Raw genomic sequence first — 21,592 nt, forward strand, 5'->3', positions numbered from 1 at the left:
TGTTTAGTTGTAACTTCAATGGCCCAGAAACAATGACTTCACATGAAAATGAAAACATTTTAAATGCCAGAAGAAAGATTATAGTAGTGAAACTGAATAAGATAGTGTTTTGTGTGATGTGTAAGTATAGAATTTACACTTTTCCCTCTGACCACTTCAGTGAACAAATAAGAATGTGCCAGGCCAGCTTTTAGATTACTTGTATTGAAAGATATAGGGAAAAGAAATGGGCCACCATAACCTGAATTGTTCCCCTTTTTCTTCCAGCTCTTTGCTGTTGGGACAAAATATTTTCATTAACAGAAATTTTAGAAAGAAGAAATATTTGACGCTCTGACACAGAAAAAGATATGTTCATAGCTATGTCCTAATAGTCTCTGAGTTGTTATTCCTGTGTTAAAAAAAAAAGAGAGAAGGCACAGGAATACCTGTATAAATGCAAAATCTTCCTATAAAGAGAAAATAAATAGAAAAGTATGTGTCTAAGTTTATTTCTAGACATACAGAAACTAATAAGTGTTACAACTGATGTGCTTCTCTCATGACTAGGTGACCTTTATGGAATCATAAAGAAATCAGAAAGGAAAGAAGAATGATTTCTGTGTCATGTTTATCTTTGTTCCTGGTCATGTCCCAAAGGAGATGAGTAATATACTGAATATAAGTTGGGCAGATACTATTATCCAGTTGTTGCCACTGAATAAACTGCAAATTTTCTGTGCAGAGTAAACTACTAGAATCAGTTTTACAGAGAAACCAGGTCTTTGATGTATATAACAAATAATCTTATCCTGATTGATCTAAGAAAGAAGCTTCATCTAGAAATAGAAATATTTCCTCACACCTTAGTATCACACACATTTTTCAAAATGTCCTCTGAAAATGCTGCATTATTTCTCATTAAAATGTCCCACTACTATATTGACAGGAAAAAAATAGAAGATGGATGTGTTATTCAAAGATTAAAGGCTTTGTAAAACTTATTATTCTGTAATATAAAGAAATGCAAGTAATGGATAACTTAAAACACTCATTTTTCTTCTGAATGCTAATTGAATTCACTCAAATGTAAAATCACATTTAGATTACTCTATGTTTAACATGAAGATTTTCTTTCTGTGTGTCTATATTTTATGTTGGAATTTAAAAATACACATAGTATTTTAAAAATACACATAGTATTTATACTCAAGTAATTTTATCATGCATTTTATTTATTTCATAAGTGAACACCTTAGTCTCTTTATATCAATTATAGTATGCTCTTCCATTTCACCTAATGCTCATTCAAAATGCTGTCAAAATCATCACCTCTATAATCACAGGGGTTTGTGTATGCATTTCTCTATGTGTGGAAGTGTGTGTGTCTTTCTGTCTTTCTCTGTGTGTTTGTGTATGTGTATCCATTCCATTCTCTATATTACTATATAGTAAAGAGTAATCTTAGAATTTTTTAACAAATCTATCATGAATATCTATGTATCTATATGTCTATGTATCTATGTATCTATGTATGCATCTATCTATCTATCTATCTATCTATCTATCTATCTATCTATCTATCATCTATCATCTGTTTGTGTTACCAACTGGGATAGGATTGAATGTTCTCTCAGGATGAATCCCTAAAAAGTATTGATTCTCTGTAGGTAAGGCAGCTGGGAACACAGGGGATTCCTCCAGGCGGGAAGTTAGGCACAATGGCTGTGGATACAGCAGCTCATTAAGGGCCTTCTCTATGGATCCTCACAATGCATGACCCCAATGACACAGAAAGGTCCATGGGTATTCATAGGGTTTAATGTCATGGCAGATGGTGGATGTATCTGGATATGTACCCCCCTAAAACTCAGGGCAGAACTGAGTTAAATAGGGAGGGAGAGAGGGGGAGGGACTGGGGAAGAATGCTTAATTGGCTCCACCCTCTAGCCTTCAAGCATCTCATTAGTATGTAAATTTCTCTAGGGCCTAAGGCTTGTTCCTCATTACTAATTGCCAAAGACCACTCTGTGGGAAGGGCTGTGGAGGATTGAAGCTAAATGAAAAGACCAGGGCCCAGGAACACAGCCAAACTCCTGTCATCCAATAAGGGTCCGGGGTTCCAGGCTTATGCTCGACCAAGTACCCAGCTGCTTCTCACAGCCCACAACCCCACAATCTCTTTAACCTTGTAGGGAATATCTGCCTGTACTTTTTTATTTATGAATGAGGCCTTTTGCATTTTTCTAATTCTAATTTGACATGGTGGTGTTATTATGGGTTTTTTGAATATTCACAATCCCTCAATATATAACAGAACTTGAGCATTAGTATGTCCCTACAACTTCTGTGCAACTCAAATCCTACTTCATGTCACATTAGGAAAAGGGTTGAGTATGTTGGCCAAGGGTGTCTCTAAATGTAAGCTCGTCCATGTGTCTATGGATATGCCCTAATTTGTCCTCTATAATGAATTTATGGTTTAGAATTTGTGTCACAAGCTACACAGTACATTACATAGCCCATTACCTATTATTTTTATAAGTATGCACAATAAACACATTTGTTAACCAGAGAAAATATTAGTGAAAATCTACAGAAGTTTGTTATGCAAATGGTAAATGCAAATGGTCAACTACTCTTTATATCTCAGCTACTGGAAAATACTTTTAAATTATTTCATGTATTTTTGAATATTAATGTCATTAGTTTTTATATAATTTAGTTTCTTCTCTCCCTCCCAAATAGTTTATTTTATCTCTTTAAAGTTTTTGCCATTTTCACTAATTGTTGTATGTACAAATGTACATATATACATAATTTTATTTTGAGACATAAATTAAATGTGATCAGTCTATAATATTGTATGAATATATGCCTTTAGTGATGACCATTTTGTGTTAGATAACAAACTGGTGTCCTCTTACTTATAGAAGTTTATCTCCTGATCTCATATTTCTTTAGGTGTCTGAAATACTTTACTAAATTTGGAGCTTCCTGGGCTTACTCATATGCATTAACATATGGATTGTGGCAGTATTTTGTTAATCTTTCTAGGTACTACTGGTTTAGAGATTTTATGTGTACAAACTGTGTATGTTATACAAAGGACAGTTTGCAAACAGCCATTTTTCTAATCTGCTGGATATTATAATCCTTCTGCCCATATTCTTCAGTATTGTTTTAGTGTTAGAATAATGTTGTATTTTGTGCATTCATCAATCAAGGTTAGACAGACCACTGAAAATTATCTGCAGTTTATCCTGTGCAGTAATTTGCCTCCTAGTGTTGTAAAACTAATAAATTTACTGAAGGCAACAGTTAAAATTTGTGTTGGGGTATTAAGACAGTTAGAAATTATACTTTTTCTTAGAGTTAACAGGTAGATGTATTCATTAAGTTGTAAACATTTGCTGACATGTGAAGTAATGTAGATTTACTTTGGTGGTCATAATTTTCCTCATATTATTTGTCATAAAATACATTATGTAGCACACATGTAGTGAAAATTAAGATGTGAGCAATATAATACAAACACAAAACAAACAAAAAATACACAAATATGCAAAACAGAAGTTAAAGGAATCGAAGAAAATGAGGGATATACCAATGAAAGAGTTTTGTTGGAAAGGACTTGAATCATCAGAACCACAATAGGATGAGGGACATTTGGAAGGGAGTAAAGTATTTCTTACTTTTAACATGTGTTATTCTTGTACTTATAATTGAATAATTGTATTCAATCATTATTTTGAATCATATATTATTTCAAAGTATAATTAATTTTCACACACTAACATTAACAAGCCATGTGCAATGCAAAATGAAAACCATATTTGAACCTATTAATACAAGTTACTGCTTCTCAAAGGAAATAAACTTAGGGATAATTATAAAGCATATTCATTGCAAGCATGTACTTTGTCAGAAGGTTTGTTCAGAAGTGACATGGAGGGTTTAAGAGATTTTTCGGTGCTATGTGTCTTGAGTAACATATGTGTTGCTCACAGGGTATCAGTAAACACAGCCATGCCTCTTAATAAAATTTCAGTCAATGTACACAACATATAAAGCTAAAAATGAGGATAACTTTTACTGAAAGCATGAGATTTGGGATAGGAGCAACTTGCAGTAGTTGTTGGCAATTGCTGAACTGGTAGAAGAGGGAAAATATTTTTCAGGGATGCTGAAAATCAGAGTGTACATATGCTCCTTCAGATCTCTTTATCTGAGCACATATCAACAGTACCAAATCAACTGTGTGTATATTAAAAAGATATCAAATTAAAGCTCATTGAATTATTAGCTATAGAAATTGTGGGTAACCCTAATGTATTTTATCTAATGGTGGTATTTTAAAACATTATATAAGATATGAACATTATGTTAAATATGAGCACTTAATAACAATTCTGTAAATTCTCAAATAGACACCATACATATTTACACAATATGCTTCCATGCATAAAACTAATCTCACACATGTTTTCACAAAAAAAGGAATGATTGTAGTATGTCTAGATTTTGGATATCTCTTTTCTAACATAAACTCCTTTTCATATTTGTTTGCCATTATTATAATTAAAACGCAGCGTGTTGTGTTGTAAATAGGTTGATGACACTGCACACAACTCTGCCTTTAGGTGATTCAAGTTCATTTTTTGTAAATTGTAATATACATAAATATATGAACCAATAAGATAAATTTCAAATAAGCATCACTTCTCAGGATATTGGGACACGAAGATTACAAAGGTTCAGCTCTGCAGTGCATTTGACAGCCTGTGATTATAAGCAGCTGTCCTTAGCCACAAATGGAGGCTTTATTATAGGTACCATTTGCTAGATACAGACTCAAAGGCACAAGCATTTATGGACTGTTTTCTCTGTTTTTAATAAAAACAAGAAAATACACAATATTTTTCTTACTTCTTCTATTTCATCTTTTTTTATTTCTGATGCAACAGGCAGGGAGGAGGGAGAAAAGATGAAGAAGCTTTGATGGAAAAAATCTCCATGGTAACAACAGGCTTTTACCCTTTTTATCATTTTTGAGATCTCTCTCCGGATTGGTCCAAAATCTTTTCTCTATTTTCCTACATATGTTCAGCCAGTCAGGGTCAACCACAGCTAAAGAAATCTATTCACATAAAAAAATATCCAGTAATGCTCCTGGTTGTTGTCTAGCTCTCAGCTAGTACCAGGCTCTTGCTGGATACTGACGACAAGCTGACAAGCTGCTTCTTGTAGGAGGAGTGCTCTGGAAACCTGTAGATGAAAATGAAAAGAAAACGTCAGCGTGGTCAGGTAACTTGCTATGATTCTTCTCATTCATGCTGTGAATGAAACTGCTCCTATTTGCTGTGCAAGGTTTTTGTTATTGTTTCTGGTTATTGCATCAGCTTTAAGATCTATCATTTAGAACTCAGCCTTGAAGTTCTGATTCATCTTCAAGGATGGCGAATTACCTCAGCCTTCAGTATCTGACTAAGACATGAGACTTGTTGCTCTTTAATGTGCTTTGAGGGAATATATATATATATATATATATATATATATATATATATATGATTTTTTAATCAGAAGAGCTGTCCTCTCTTGTCACCATGAAGCTTTCTGGAACATTCTCTGACATCATCCTACCTAGTACGCCACACTCCTCTGAGAGTACTAAAATCTAAACACAGCAATTCTCCCTTTTTATTATCTTGCTACCATAAAAGGTCTAAGATGTTTTATATTACATTTCAATCCTAATTCTATCATTAGGTTAACATTTTTATTGTTGTTAACAAACAAATTTCTTTGCTCATATTTACATATCTGCATATTGCCTACTTTAAGGAAATTCATAGCAAAGATTTTGCTTATACCCCAATGAAAAAGCTTAACATACAAAAATGCATTTTTTGTTTCTTTTAAAATATATGTCTTAACATACTGAGGTTTCCAGCAACCACCCTGTTTCTGTGAGATAAAAATTATTAAAGACAGAGGATGTGTAAAATTTTTGTAAGCTTTATTGTGTATTGCACAAATTATGCCTAACAAGAGGACTAGAAAAGATTCCAATAGCCCTCGCCTGCTGTGGGAAAAAGCACACACATATAAAAGCACATAATTATTGAGGCCATAACAGTTGTGAATGACCATGATTGTAATGGGTTGCCTTCATAGTAGTTTTTTTCTCACATTCCTTGGAGGAAGGATTCTAAATGGATACTATCTGTTGTCAAGTTTAATTGTTACATATCTGGACTGAATGAAAAGGGAAGTGCTGTTTCTCAGGGTTCTGATAGTTTTGGATTAAGGGGTTATTTATATCAATATTAGACTAGTAAAAAAAATATACCTTCATTGGCAGATAGCTCATATATCCTCTATAGGTACCCCTAAGAGACCAGTAACCTCAAATTCTATTCACTTCGAAGTCTGGCATGTTTCAGAATTAGAAGTACCAATCAATTTGTATCTGTTATTAAGTTTGATCAAGGATTTAGGGTTTTACATAGAAATTAAGTTCTTATTGGATTAAATGTCTATTCTGGTGGAAATAAGAACTGATGTTTAGTTTTATGGGTCACTTATACAAATACTTATGAAAAAAATAAGTCATAGTTTGCAGTGCAGAAACACCTGGTATTGATTGGTTAAATGTTGTACCAGATAAAATCATCTACATTTGTATTTATGCTCATAAACTAGTACTGTATTCTATGTCTATTAATTCAGCTATCCTTTACTTAAGTTTAGTCATTTGATTCACCTTTGCTTTATACTAAAAAAAAAAATCCAAGAGATTTTCAAGAAGGATTCTAATGAGACAATCTTATGAAAAATGTGCTTCAGCATTCAGTCAACCACTATAGTGAGTCATTTATTTAGCACTATCTAATGCTGGGAGAATATTGAGAAAAAAAACTACCTAAAAATGAAGGAAGAGATATAGAAATAGATCAAGGTACTGTCTAGTTCTCTATTCCAAGGCAAGCAGTAACCATCTAGGTGAATGATCTGTGCCACCTGGGCTTGAAGTTTGTTTTCAACACCTCATTAAATGACAAGAAAATGCAGGTTATCCTCACTCTAGTATGCACATGTTCAGAAAAATTATTGTAGGGAAATCTGCACTTCCTGAGTGTAACCTTCTAAGAGGCTTGAAAACACAGGCCAAAGACAAATATTGGAACTTGGATCTGTCATTTAAACTATAAGAAAGTCATCATTTTTGCTGGGTAATGATTTCCTGGCCAGCCTCTTTCTGAGATAACATAGCCCTGAAAATAACAAATTAAAAATGCTCTGTAAATTTTGCAAAATAGACTCACCAGGTACCGAAATGAACCTTGGAAAATTTCTCCTTTTATCACCTTTTTGTTATTTTAATTATTTACTTTTCAAATATTATCACCCTTCCCAGGTTCCCCTCCACAGACTCCTTATCACCCCCCCACACATCTATGAGGGTGCTCCCCCAGCTGCCCACCTACTTCTGCCTCAATGCCTTAGCATTCCCCAATCCTGGGTCATTGAGCTTCTACAGGATTCATCTTCCAGTAATCCCCAATTTGGCAGTAATCTAAATATTAGGGTAGAACTAGGTGGAAAATTCTTAGTTTTTTATTGCTTATTTAATTTAATTTCAAATGTTATCCTCTTCCCAATTTGTGTTCCACAAACTCCCAATCACCTACATGTTGCTTTTATGAGGATGCTCCCCCACCCACAAAATCTCTCCTCCATAGCATTCCCCTTCACTGGGCATCAAGCTTTTCCCAAGACCTTATTGGCCTGTGGCATGAGCATGGGCATGGGGCCTGTTGAGTTTAATTACGAGTCCTGTGTCTGCCACCCCAAAGGGCTGGTCCTACGGCTCAGAGAAGCAGAAGCATGGGAATTTGACTGTGTTTTCTCCATACCATGCCAGGCAGATGTCAAGCAGCAGTGAGGGCTCTGATCTCGGGTGGAGAGAACACAGTCTTGGTCCCTTGTCGGGACTGGAGCTCTTGAGTTGGGGATCCCTGGCCAAGGAGGCAGCTGGGAACTGACTGGTCTCAAGCCCTTGGGCTCTCAGGTGCTGCTAAGTGGCCACAGAAGAACCAAGACAGGGGCATATGGGCAGGATCAAGCTGCAGCTGAATGGTGAAGGGGAAGAAGCTCCTGCAGCATATGGTAGGGAAGAGACTCTTGGTCATGGTGACTTTTTTGGCTGGATAATGGCTGGCACAGCTAACTCCCTTGAGTTTGTGGCCTCCATCGCTGGAAGCATAGAGAGGTCATAGGCGGGATGTTAAAAGGCAGCTCTGCAGTTGAAGACCTTCTCCATGGTTCCCCACAGTGGGAACAAAGAGGAGAGGTAGTCCGTGGTCTTAAAATATCATGGAGGAAAGTGGATGAAGCTATACCCCATATTTTCAGGGTGGGCTTGAGGTTAAATATCTTTTATAAGGATGCAGGTCCAGGAAGGTAGCTTAATTGGCTATACCCTCCGGACTTTAGGTAATTCATGAATATGGAGTTGTCTTGAGGCTCTGCAGCCTGTAGTCATGCCCTCTACCTGTGCTATGTGACCGAGGGCCACAAACCTTTCTTTGGAGGGGCTGTAAAGGGCTGTCTACATGAAAGGAACCAGGGGTTCAGGAAGAAGGCCAGACTTCCAAACCTTCCCTGAGGGTCTCCAGGATTCAAAGCCTGGTCAATCAGGTACCCAGCTGCCTCTCACAGCTCATCGCCCCACAGTGCCTCTCTTCCCAATGATGCCCAACAAGGCCATCCTGTGCTAAATATGCAGCTGGACCATGAGTCCTTCCATGTGTACTCTTTGGTTGGTGGTTAAGTCCCTGGGATCTCTGGGGTCTGGTTGGTTGACATTGTTGTTCTTCCTATGGTGTTGTAAACCCCTTCATCTCCTTCACTCCTTTATCTAACTCCTCCATTGAGGAACCCGTGTTCTTATTCAACCCATTTAGGAAGATATAACAATGTGATTCTAAGTACTCCAACAGTTATCAAAATACATTCAATGAAATCATTGGTACATCATTCTGTAAAACTAAATGATTTGTGTACAGTGATTAAAAAATTATCCATTATTTAATTTTTAACCAGTCCTTAGTTACGTTTACACCAATCATTTAGAAGTATTATTTGTACTACACATAGCTCAGGACCTCTGTATTGATGAAGCACCCATAAAACTATTTACAACATGTTTTATGCCAAGAGACTTCTCTTTTTTTGTTGTTGTTTTTTTGAGACAGGGTTTCTCTGTGTAGTCCTGGCTGTCCTGGAACTCACTCTGTAGACCAGGCTGGCCTTGAACTCAGAAATCCTCCTGCATCTGCCTCCCAAGTGCTGGGATTAAAGGAGTGCACCACCACCGCCCGGTGCCAAGAGACTTCTGAGAAGAGAATCTATGAAATAAATGAGTCCTTCTTCATCTTTGAATATTAACTAGATAGGATACTATTGACAAGTCTAACTATTCCAACCATGAATTATAAACTTTCAGCTTATACTGAATGTAAAACTGATCAGTCAAAATTCTGACTCTGAACACCAAATGAAAGACTCTTGATTGAAAAAAAAAACAAAAACAAAAACAAACCTTAAAGTACCTCAAAATTTCAGCTCTAAAAACTCCCCACATTCTGAAATCAACATTTCTCAGACTGAGGCTTGCAACATCTTTGGGAAGTTCCAAATCAGATATAATACAAATCATATGCCTACATACCTACCCTGCCACTCCCCTACACTGGGGCATCGAGCCTTCTCAGGACCAAGGGCCTCTCCTCATAGTGATGGCCAACAAGGCCATCTTCAGCTACATGTGTGGCTGGACCCATGGGTTCCTCCATGTGTATTCTTTTTGGCAGTTTAGTCCCTGGGAACTCTGAGTGTTCTGTTTGGTTGATATTGTTGTTCTTCTTTTGGGGGTAAAAATAACTTCAGCTCCCTCAGTACTTTCTGTTAATTCTTCTGTGGGGTCCTTGTTTTCAATCCAAAGGTTGACTGTGAATATCCACCTCTGTATTTGTTGGAATCTGGCAGAGCCTCTCAGAGACAGCTACAACAAGCTCCTGTCAGCAATCACTTTTTGTCATCCACAATAATGTCTGGGTTTGGTGTCAGTATATGGAATGGATCTCCAGGTTGGGTAGTCTCTGGTTGGCCTTTACTCTCTACTCCACATATTGTCCCCTTAATTTCTTTATACAGGAGCCATTTTGGGTTAAAAATTTTAAGATGAGTGGGTTGCCCCATCTCTCAATTGGTTGGGGGAGCTTTCCCTAATCTCTAGATATGATCTCTACATGTTCTCCCTCCCCTTTGATGGGCATTTCAGCTAATCTCATTCCTGTTGGGTCCCGGGATCCTCTCCTCTTGCTTTCTAGGCATCTGGGACTTGCTGGCCCCAAATCTCCATTCCCCATTGCTACACAGCTCTGTACAAATTCCTGATCCTCAGTATACTATCTTTTTAGTTTTGACCTTTCTCTTTATTGTTGATTTTGTTAGAACAAATGCCCACCATTCACAAGACTAAACGTTTTGCTTGAGGATATATAAACCACTTCTTAGAAACTTTTTGTCTTGAAAGATATCATAATGACTTACTGTGTTTTAGATAGTGTCCTTGTATTAACATTGATAAACTTTTGGTTCTTGAATCACTGATGTTCAGTTTATTTTCACCATGTTTTAATAATAAAAGAGAACCTGAGATAAAGAGTACACAGTCAAAATACTTGTTTATGTGGGAAGCAGATATTATAAAATATTTAAAATAATATTATTAAATAAATATAAGCCAGGCAGTGGTGGCACATGCCTTTAATCCCAGCACTGAGAGGCAGAGGCAGGTAGATTTCTGAGTTTGAGGCCAGCCTGGTCTACAGAGTGAGTTGCAAGGCAGCCAGTGCTATATAGAGAAACCCTATCTCAAAAAATATAAAACAAGCAAACAAACAAAAAGAATATAATTGATTTGTTTCCTACCTAGTGATTAATAATCTTAAAATATTTATCAGACTGTCATTATATTATCACTATAATTATGCAAATGATACTATAAATGCTGATCATTTTATACTGCATACACGTTCATTTTAATTAGAGTTTAACTGTAAGAAAAAAAGAACAACAAGCACAAGCATGACTATACTTAGGCTTCTGTTTTGAACTTCCTTCAAGAGTTCCACTCCACAATTCAGATTATTCAACTGTTACCTCATGAAAAATCCCTAAATCAAGATAAAATACAATATTTTTTTACTTCTCTTATCATACAGCTTCATGAAGAAATACAACACTCATCAGTCTTCACAGCATATGAGGGAGTAGGTAGTGGGACTAATGCCTATACCCAATTTTAAATCCATGATGACTCCATTAAAATTATATATATTAGCCCTTCAGTCACTGGTGTTCAATTTCTCTTCACCAAGTTTTAATAATCATGGAGAGCCTGATGATATACCTATACATACATACATACATACATACATACACACAAATATATATGTGTAATATATATTATGTATATATTTTTTTTTTTTTTTTTTTGTTTTTTTTTTTTTTTTTTGGTTTTTCGAGACAGGGTTTCTCTGTATAGCCTTGGCTGTCCTGGAACTCACTCGGTAGACCAGACTGGCCTGGAACTCAGAAATCCGCCTGCCTCTGCCTCCCAAGTGCTGGGATTAAAGGCGAGCGCCACCACCGCCTGGCATATTATGTATATATTACATAATATATATTTATATATGTATATATGTATACATTTATATATGTATATGTGTAATATATACATAATATATATTATGTATATATTACAATATATTACACATATACATATATATAAATGTACATACATATATATACATATATATATACATAAATATATATGAGAAGGAGAGAAAGAGACAGAGAGAAAAAATAAATTATTATTAATTTTGTTAATAATAAATAATGGCCAGGCAGTGGTGGTGCATGCCTTTAATCCCAGAACTTGGGAGGCAGAAAGAAAAGTATATTGCTTTCTTGTTGCATTTTCTAAAGAAAAATTATATTGCTTTCTAGTTAATCCACTTTGAAGTAAAACCTATAAACTAACACATAGGACTAAACGGAGAACTGACTATCTGATTTTCTAGGAAACTTCTTCACAGATCTCCATCTGGAATCCTGAGCAGAGAAAAAATGTGATGGTCGCAGAGTTAAATATTTGAACTTTTAAAATCTGATGTTCCTAATAACTATATTTCACATTTATATTACAGAAGCAGCGGCGGAGACAGCGACGAAGGCAGCAGGAGCAGCAGGAGCAGCAGCAGAGGCAGCAGGCACAGCAGCAGCAGCAGCAGCAGCAGCAGCAGCAGCAGCAGCAGCAGCAGCAGCAGCAGCTGCCGCCGTGCCAGCAGGCACAGCTGCCACCAGGCCAGCAGGCACAGCTGCCACCGTGCCAGCAGGCACAGATGCTGCAGTTCCAGCAGGCACAGATGCTACAGTTCCAGCAGGAACAGCAGCAGCAGCAGGGGCAACACCACCACCAGCGGAGAAGGAGAAAAGGCAGGAGGAGCAGAAGGAGCAGGAAGAGCAAGAAGAGCAAGAGGACCAGGAGGACCAGGAATACCAGGAGGCGGAGGAGAAGAAATAATGAGTGATTGTGTCTACATTTATGGAAAGAGTTTGATGGGGTAGAAATGTTGGTAAATATAATACTCAAACATGAAATTCTAATAAAATAAGTGAAAGATATCAGAGAACCTTCAAAGTTTGGAAAACAAAATATACAGTATATGTTGTCAATTAAATTGCAAAATCTATTATCATAGATCTATTGCTCATTTGAAAATTATTTCAAAAATTTTGTTTTCTATTTAGCATGGCTCTTAGAGTCATGTAGTCTATGTTAAGACTGTTTAGATTTGTGATTTTATGGCTTAAAATATTTATATGTTTTTTTTCTATTTGTATCCTTGCATAGCATCTTTGGAGAAATGTATATTCAAAGAATTATTCATACAGGTAAGACACATTTTTTTTTTTTTTTTACATTATAGTAGGTTTGCATGTGAGATACCTAGGGTAATATTTTTTTCTCATTTTTATGCTTTTAAAATCTGTTATTTTATTGTTTCAAATGTCTACAGTTAATAACAGTGAGCTTGTAAATTTCTATTATTGTTGAAAATTTTTGTTAGTTTTCCTTGACCATTATATTTGTAGTATTTATTGCATTGAGTCTAATTATTCCATGGATGTATAATGTATGAGAGAAAGAGAATGAACAAAACTGAAGCAGTATAGAAAAACTGTATAAAAACAGAGGTGCTAAATGTACCACATCTCCTGCGGGATGTATGAAAGCTAATTATTCCTGTGTTCAGGATTTTGTACTCAGGCCCTACCTGTATTAAGTAAACTTTATCAAACAAAATTGAGCTTTTTATTTGGCCCATACTAACCTTTGTAGTGTATAAATCTTATTTAAAAGTTGTCAAGTTTTGCTAACTAGAATATATTTTTCAATCAATAATTTTGTGGCTACCTATATTGCCAGTTCCTGTTTTACTTGAGGCAATAAAAAGTAGCTTACAGGATATATTGTTCTCTCTCTCTCTCTCTCTCTCTCTCTCTCTCTCTTTCTTTCTTTCTCTCTCTCTCTCATCTTTCTCTGCTTTTCTCTTTCTTTCTGCCTTGTTCTCAACTCCCCTTCCTATGTCCTAAATAAACTGTATACTATACTAAAAGAAAAAGATATTTTTTTATTTTAAAATTTATTCTAAGTTTAGATATATTTATATGGGAACCATTTTGAATTAATTATTTTACTAAGTGGGAAAACCAATATACATTTTTTCACTTCAATGTATACAATATAGATGTAGATATGTGTATATATATTTACATATATACTCTTATTTAAAAAATGTGTACCCAAAGACTTAGTCATATATGTATGACACTTCTTTATATTTACTATAGGTTTACATTTCATATAACTGTGGTGGTACTTTCCTTATAGATACATATGTGAAGAAATATATAGTTGTGTATATATATATATGTGTGTGTGTGTATGTGTGTGTGTAGTGTTATCTATACACAGTTCATCATTGCATAAGAGCAGTTATTGTGGTTGTATTATTTTTAGTAATATTTTATTTTAACTTATATATGTGCTCAAAAATGGGAAGTTGGCTTAATCTATAATATTCATGCATTTGAGCAGAAGGACTTGAGTTTGGGTCCTTTGAATCGTCATATGTATAACGAAGCAAAAATTTTACAGGCATTATCTATCTGTAATCCCAGCTTGGGCTAGCTAGTTTATTAAATTTACTAATCTAAATTTACAGTGATCTGTGTTTAATGATAGACTCTGTCTCAAAATATCTGTAGGAAATTGAACCGAAAAATATGTAATCTTGACCACTTTACATTACATACCTGTGTTCACACCTCATATCTATGCACAAATAAACAAGCACATACACATACACTTCTAGTCATATGATATGTAATTAGCCCTGGGTTTTGGGTTTTGTTTTGTTTTGTTTTGAAAGTACTACAATGTTGCCTAGGACGAAACACTCCATATGTAGTTTGAACTGGCTTCAAACTCATAGATATCCACATGATTTCAACCCTCTCTCTACTAGGATTTAAAAGACACAGACAACTACCCTTTGCTTAATTGCAGGTTTTTGAGGAATAAATTTCATTTCACTGAAGTATATTTTATATTTAAATAAATAACAATAGAGAAGATCATAGTTATATTTATTTCAGATAAAGTATATATCAAGTTCTAAATTCAATTTTGTATTTCAGGATGTTTTTTCAAAGTTGACTGTCATAGATATGAAGTTTAAATTGTTTTGACATAGAACTGCATAAAAATTATCTGTGCCTTGAAGGATTATAGTCATAACCTCTAAATAGCTTTCTGAATTTGTGGCTTAGTCACAATACTATGATTCTAGTATATTAATCAGAATATTTAAACTGTTATATGGGTATTTTTAATAGTTTTTAAATGGTGTTTGTGGTCTTTTTTAACTTATTAGAATTTGTTCTGTTAACAGTTTCTTGTGTATTTAGATATTTCAGAATGAAACCATTTAAAATGAATGACTAATATTACGCCAAGTATAATTTCCTAAAGGGCAGCCTACTTTAAAGACATTTGGAAAGTGCTACTTTAGCTTAGTGCTGTCAGTCATGAAAACTTGGTTTTATACCACAAAATTATGAAATAGTCTCTGGTATATGAATGAAGGTAGCACATTGAGTAGAAGTACTTTTCTATTTAATAGAAGAGGGATTTACATGGGTTATCAGTAAAAGAGCCAGAATATAAATCATTACATACTCTTCTAACATTCCATGTAAAATAACACAACTCTAGTTATAGACACGGATATTAAAAAAAGAATTTGAAAAAAATTCTTATGCTATTAGCATAAATTTTGCATATACATAAATCACAATTAAATAAGAAATACTTGAATATGAATGTTTTTGTTAAAAGATCAGATATGTTACCTATATATAATCTCAATGGCTAAAGGTTTTTGTTTGCAATTATATTGCATTTATTCATAAAGTATATTGAAACACTTAATTCACTAGTTTATTTTATTATGGATTATACCATTCACATGGTTTTTCAGGTACCTCTAGTATCTTTCTTGGAAGAACTGCACATTATTGAGTTTTTTTCATTTTTATTTTATTATTCACTTTACATTCTGATGACAGCCCAATCCCTGCTCTGGTCCTACTACCACCCTTACAAATCATTCCCTCCCACCATCTGCACATTTTTTAGGAAAAGCAAAGTTCCCATTGGCTACCACCCCACCATGAGCCATCTAGTCCTGTAGGTCAAGGCACATCTTCTCTCAATGAGGCACAACCAGGCTATGTAGTAAGGGAACCGGAATTCAATAGCAAAAAGCAATGTCAAACACAGCCCCCACTCTAGTTCTTAGGATACCCACATGAAAAGCAAGATCACATTTACTACAAATGCACAAGGAGTCTAAATCCAGGGCCTGCATGGTCCCTGGTTAGTAGCCTAGGCTCTGTGAGTTCCAGCAGTCCAAAGTTTGTTAACTCTATGTGTCTTCTTGTGGTGTCCTTGACTCCTCTGTCTTGCTCATCCCTATCTCCCATTTGTCCACAAGATTTCCTGCATAGTATATGTGTTTTTAATTGGATTTCTCTCTTTGCTTCCATCAGCTGCTGTATGAAGCCTTTTAGGCAACAATTATATAAGTTTCCTGTCTCCCAGCATAGCAGAGTATTAGTGGCAATGTCAGAATGTCTCGTTCATATGTGATTGGTCTCAAGTTGGGGTAGTCATCAGGCGGCTCTTCCCACATTCTCTGCTCCATCTTCATGTGGGAAAGTCAAATTTGTAGTCAATTTCATCATAGGCAAGTCGAGTTTTATGTTGAAGTTTTTATGGGTGAGTTGATGCAATCTCTCTTCTCTAGAAGTCCTGTCTTGCTATAGGAGGTGGCCAATTAAGTCTCTATATCTCCCTCTGGTAGAAATCTCAGCTAATGTCACTTTCCTATACTCCCTGTATTTTCTCCCATTCCAGGCCTCAAGCTAGTTATCAAAGATGCCCCTATATCTAATTCCATTTTTACTCCCAGCTCACTCTTGCCTCCTATCTTCCCAAACTTTACCACCATCCATGGTCCAGTCATCCCCTCCTCATATACCCTGTTGTTTTTCTCAATCCACCTCTGATAACTATCTGGTTATGAGTGAGATTTGTGCATCCTGTCTTTGGACTTCCATATTATCCAGTTTCTTTGGGTCTGTGGATTGTAGCATATTTGTCCTGCATTTGATGGCTAAAGTCTACTCATAAATGTGGATATGCCATATGGTCTTCTGGCTCTGGGTTACCCCACTCGGGCTGTTATTCTCAAGTTCTATCATTTTTTCTGCAAAATTCATGACATCTTTGTTTGTCATAGTTGAATAGTATTCAATTGCATAAATGTCTCACATTGTGTTTATCCATTCTTCAATTGAGGGACATCTAGGTTGTTTCCATTTGCTGGTTCTTATGAACAAAGATGGCAAGAACATAGGTGAGAAGTGTCCCTGTGGTATTGTGTGGCATCTTTTCGGTGTATGCCCAGAAGTGGTATAGCTGAGTCTTGAGTAGAACTATTCCCGGTTACCTGAGAGACTGTTAAATTGATTCTAAAGTGGTTATAAAATTTTGCACTACCACCAACAATGGAGGAATATTCTTACTCTATGTTTTTGTCAGCATGTGTTATCACATGAGTTTTGGATCTTAAAAATTTTGATGGGTATAAGATTGAATTTCAGGTTTATTTATATTTGCATTTCATGGTAACTAAGGTAATTGAACATTTCTATGATGTGTATACCATTCTTTACAAAAGTCCTAAGCACTTACATTAAATTTGATCATGGAATATTTATCTACATATAATTTGTAGTTTAAAGTGTGTATATGTTCCATTTACCACAGTACTGTTTTTAATACATATTATATGTCTGTTACAGAGTCTCACTGTGCTGTCATCTGAGACTTCAAGTTCATTACTGAAACCATGCTTCCTCTCAGCATCATGAGAAGATCACTACAGAAGCAGATCACCACACTTAGCTAGTGGTATTGTAAAATCTCTTCATTAATGACTTTCATTTTTGCTTGCTTGTTTATAAAATTGAATCAAAAGTTTATATTTTTTCATTTACTACAGGTTTGCTTAAATCATCTTTACATCTAACCATATTTTTATTACTTGCCACATTTTTAAATTAAAACTCGCTATTTAAACACTGAAATATATTTTGTAAAATTTTATTTTTTATTATTTAAACAATATTTTAAATCAAATACTCAATTATATTATACCACTCTCCCACGTTCTTCAGATCCATTCCCATTTTCCACCCAACTTTAAGCTCTTTGGCAAAATATACAAAATTTTATTTGAAAACAAATTTCTCAAAATCACAAAAATAAAACTACACTCAAAACAAACAATTAAAAACAAACAACAATAAAGAAAACAACTAAAAGGAAAAGACACCAAACTGTGACCATGTGAAAGAATACTCAAAAATTCAGAAATTTGTAGTCTAATTATTTGTCAGTTAACTACTGCTGAACCTGAGGCCTGTCCTAGCTGATGTACCTAGTTTCACTCTTTGTGAAATACTAAATTTTATCTCTCTGAGTGGTTATGAGAGTTCAGTTGATAACCTTTACTCTAGTGCCTACACTTTCACTTATTTATCATTTTATTTATATATTTATTTATTTATTCATCCATTCATTATTTAAAAAATAAAAAATATAATAAAATAACCCAAAATCTATAGTATTAATAGACTAATCAATACTGACATGGTATTGATATCTGCCTCAATGTAACTATATTTTAATGTTAATTGGATTATGAAAACCTATTTGCAGGAAAGGATATGAAAGTATCTTCTGGGAACATACCCTCAGGTAATTTGATTGGTAAATAAAGATGCCAGCAGCCAATAGTTGGGAGCAGGAAGCTGAAGAATTTAAGGTTCCCAGGTTGGGAACCATGAGAAAGAGGAAGGACAGAGAGATATAGTGCCTGAGGGGTGTGCAAGGAAGAAAAAAAACCCATGCAAAGGGGCCAGAAAAATGTGGCCCAGAGGGCTGCTCAATTAAGTCAAGAGCAACCAAAACATAAAAAAAAGACATTAGTAAGTAGTAACCCAGCTTTATCTGTGGGAGGTAGATTAAAACAACATATAGGTTAGGCAGTTGCTCAGCTATTGTTCTGCTTAAATCATGTTAAATATAAATGCTGTGTGTTTTTCATTCAGGAACATAAAACATTGGTCGTCACCAATGAGAAACTAATTAAAAAATTAATACTACACATATAATAATGACTTTGGAAAAGAAAGATCCACAGAAAGTCATGAACCCAAGACATGGCACAAGAATCAGAAACCCACTTAACATGCCACAATATACCTTAATAAAATCTTAGTATATGTTAGAAGGACCTAGTACATTTCCAAAAACCCAGGAATGAAGCAGTTTAATTACAATGTGGGCATGGCTTGACATCTCCATTTCAATGAAATTTCTAAATACTGTCATTATCAATGGGGTCTTTGTTGTCAGTTTGGCAAGACAACCATATAGTTTTGGTAACAACTTGGGTTGTTTGGAAATTTCTGTTCTATGTATAACAGCCCCTTTGTCCCATAACTTAATTAAATGTAAACTAATTCCAGTGCTGGAAGCATTGTTTGGTGACAACTAATGGCCAGTTGAGAACCATTATTTTGTAATTTAATTTAGATTACACACACACACACACACACACACACACACACGTGTGTGTGTGCATGCACACACAAACACACAAACATGCACACAAACACACACACAAATGTATATATATAAATACATACATATATACTTCATAATGTTTTTATTGTACTATGTTTCCCTACTACTTGTCCAGTACTCCTCTAGTGCCATCTTATTTTTAAGCTATTCATCATGTGTTACTTTCCACAATCCACTCTCCTCACCCTAGCTGTTTTTCCCTGTTTTCTCTTCCACTGTCTCCTCTCTTCTCCCATTCTTCACTTGATTCCAGATCATTCCCAATCCATTAGTTTGGTCTAGTCTCATACTTCTGTCAGAGTATGCTTTATGAAACTTGTACATTATCTGTCATTTAAGAAAAAAATTCTAGTATGTGCTTTACCTAATGACTACCTTGAACACAGCATCTGGGACAATGTCAGATGGAAGTGGCAACAATGTGTAACAGATGATGTTTAAAAGGACAGATAAAAAGAGGTATTTATCATCTGTATATATTTGTTTTTGCACTTATGTTTGTGGAAAATTTTGTAACTATTATTTGAATTATTTTCTTCAAATCATGGAAGTGGTTAGAAATTTTCAAAGATTTTTATTTTCTTTTAATAAGCATTGAAATGATCATGTAGTCTTTTGTCATTACTGTATCAATGTAGTACTTTACATGAGCGCTTTATGTATGTTAAGCTATTCCTACATATTTAGGTCACATTTACAATATAATAGTATGAAAACTTTTCAATGTGTTGAGTGGTTTGGATTGTATTTATTAGTATATAAATTCATTTGTAGTATTACTTGATGTTTTTCATACAATATATTGTAATTACTGTCTTTCCACTCTTCCAACTACTCCTGTTCTTCTTGTCTCCTTGCCAATAAAATTTCATCCACCCTTGGTTGTGTGCAAGGTAAATATCTCCGTGTCTGTCTCACCCTGACCCCAACAATAAAAACAAAAATAAATAAAAAATTACAAACTTAAACCAAACAAACCAAAAAATTACAAAAATAAGATGGATCACATGCCCACAAAAGAATAGTGAAACAAAAATAGATCTGTATTTGGTGTTCCCCTCCTTAGGTCCTACTCTGGATGTGGTTGATATAACCAGTAGCACTCTACTGGAAAAAAAATGAGTTTTGTCATTCTACACAGCAGGTATAAATTACAAATAGTGTCTGGGTTAAGGATGGTACTTTGTAACTACTTTGTCTTTTTAGTACTAGTCTATTTTGAACCTATATTATTTCTGTTTATTTTGAACCTGTGCTGTCTCTGTATGTCCTGCTATAGTTGCTTGACTTCCTATATCCAATGCTGGGGAGAAGTTTGACAAATATATCGAAATGAGGACTTAGTACTCCAAAGTTTGTGGATATAGGTGGTCTCATATCCATGTACTCACTAGATGTCTTAAATAAACATTTGTTATTAAAGAGTAAGAAAGTATATGAAGTTAGATGGAATATACTAGTGTTGTGGGGGTGGGGTAGATATTCAAGAATATGGAACTTGACATTTTTTTTCAAACACAAACTATTCAAATAATGATATTGAATCAAATATTCTATCAAGATAGTTTGTTACAAATAAGTAATAATATAAGTTGTCCCACAGGTGTGCAACATTATACTGCATACACACATATAGAATTGTTGAGAATATGCATATGTATGTATGTGTGTATGTATGTATAATTTCTTTTCTCAAATAAATGTCTTGTATTATTTCTTTATCATTATGTCACTCAGAGATATTCTGTGTTCATTTGATATATTGCTGGCAAAGGGATTGGGCCAACAATTTCTTTATAGAGTCTTAGCTTTTTGAATGATATTATAATAGAGATAAATGTGTTATATACTGGTATAATTCATTCTTATAATCCTAGAGTCTGTGGAAACTGGCACATTCATATTACAAGTAATCAAAAGCAAGTTTCACTTGGGTATCTAGAGCCACAATCAGAAGATTGCAGATATAAATTGAAGATTTCCTACAGATATCCAGGATCTATTCACTTTCAGATAACAGATACATGATCAGCAATCAGGCACTAATGACTGTTTTGCACTACTGTTAATTGAAAAGAGGGTTCAGGATGAATAGCAGCTTTTCCTGTCTTTCAATTTCTATTTTTCAGGGGGAGAGAGCTATAGAGGACACAGCAGTTCTAATAGTGATCTCCAAGCTTTTGCTTTCTTTTCTGA

The 21,592-nt window shown here is 34.9% G+C and overlaps 1 protein-coding gene across 3 annotated transcripts in view; it reads left to right on the top strand.

Moving 5' to 3' along the window:
- LOC143433749 (uncharacterized) overlaps positions 1-21,145 on the top strand; it is a 79,756-nt gene extending 58,611 nt beyond the window's left edge. The window contains exons 1-4 of one of the 3 annotated variants that reach the window (XM_076935214.1): positions 5,103-5,286; positions 12,261-12,685; positions 12,968-13,008; positions 17,548-21,145. In XM_076935214.1, the coding sequence (XP_076791329.1) occupies positions 5,254-5,286; positions 12,261-12,644 (417 nt within the window). In that variant the 5' untranslated portion in view covers positions 5,103-5,253 and the 3' untranslated portion in view covers positions 12,645-12,685; positions 12,968-13,008; positions 17,548-21,145. Of the gene's footprint in view, positions 1-5,102; positions 5,287-12,260; positions 12,690-12,967; positions 13,009-17,547 lie in introns of those variants that run through there. The other 2 variants (XM_076935213.1, XM_076935215.1) reach the window with 2 other exon arrangements.
- Positions 21,146-21,592: the final 447 nt, after the last annotated feature.

The sequence above is a fragment of the Arvicanthis niloticus genome, chromosome 1 (assembly GCF_011762505.2).
Source record: "Arvicanthis niloticus isolate mArvNil1 chromosome 1, mArvNil1.pat.X, whole genome shotgun sequence".
In the NCBI taxonomy this organism is placed as follows: Eukaryota; Metazoa; Chordata; class Mammalia; order Rodentia; family Muridae; genus Arvicanthis; species Arvicanthis niloticus.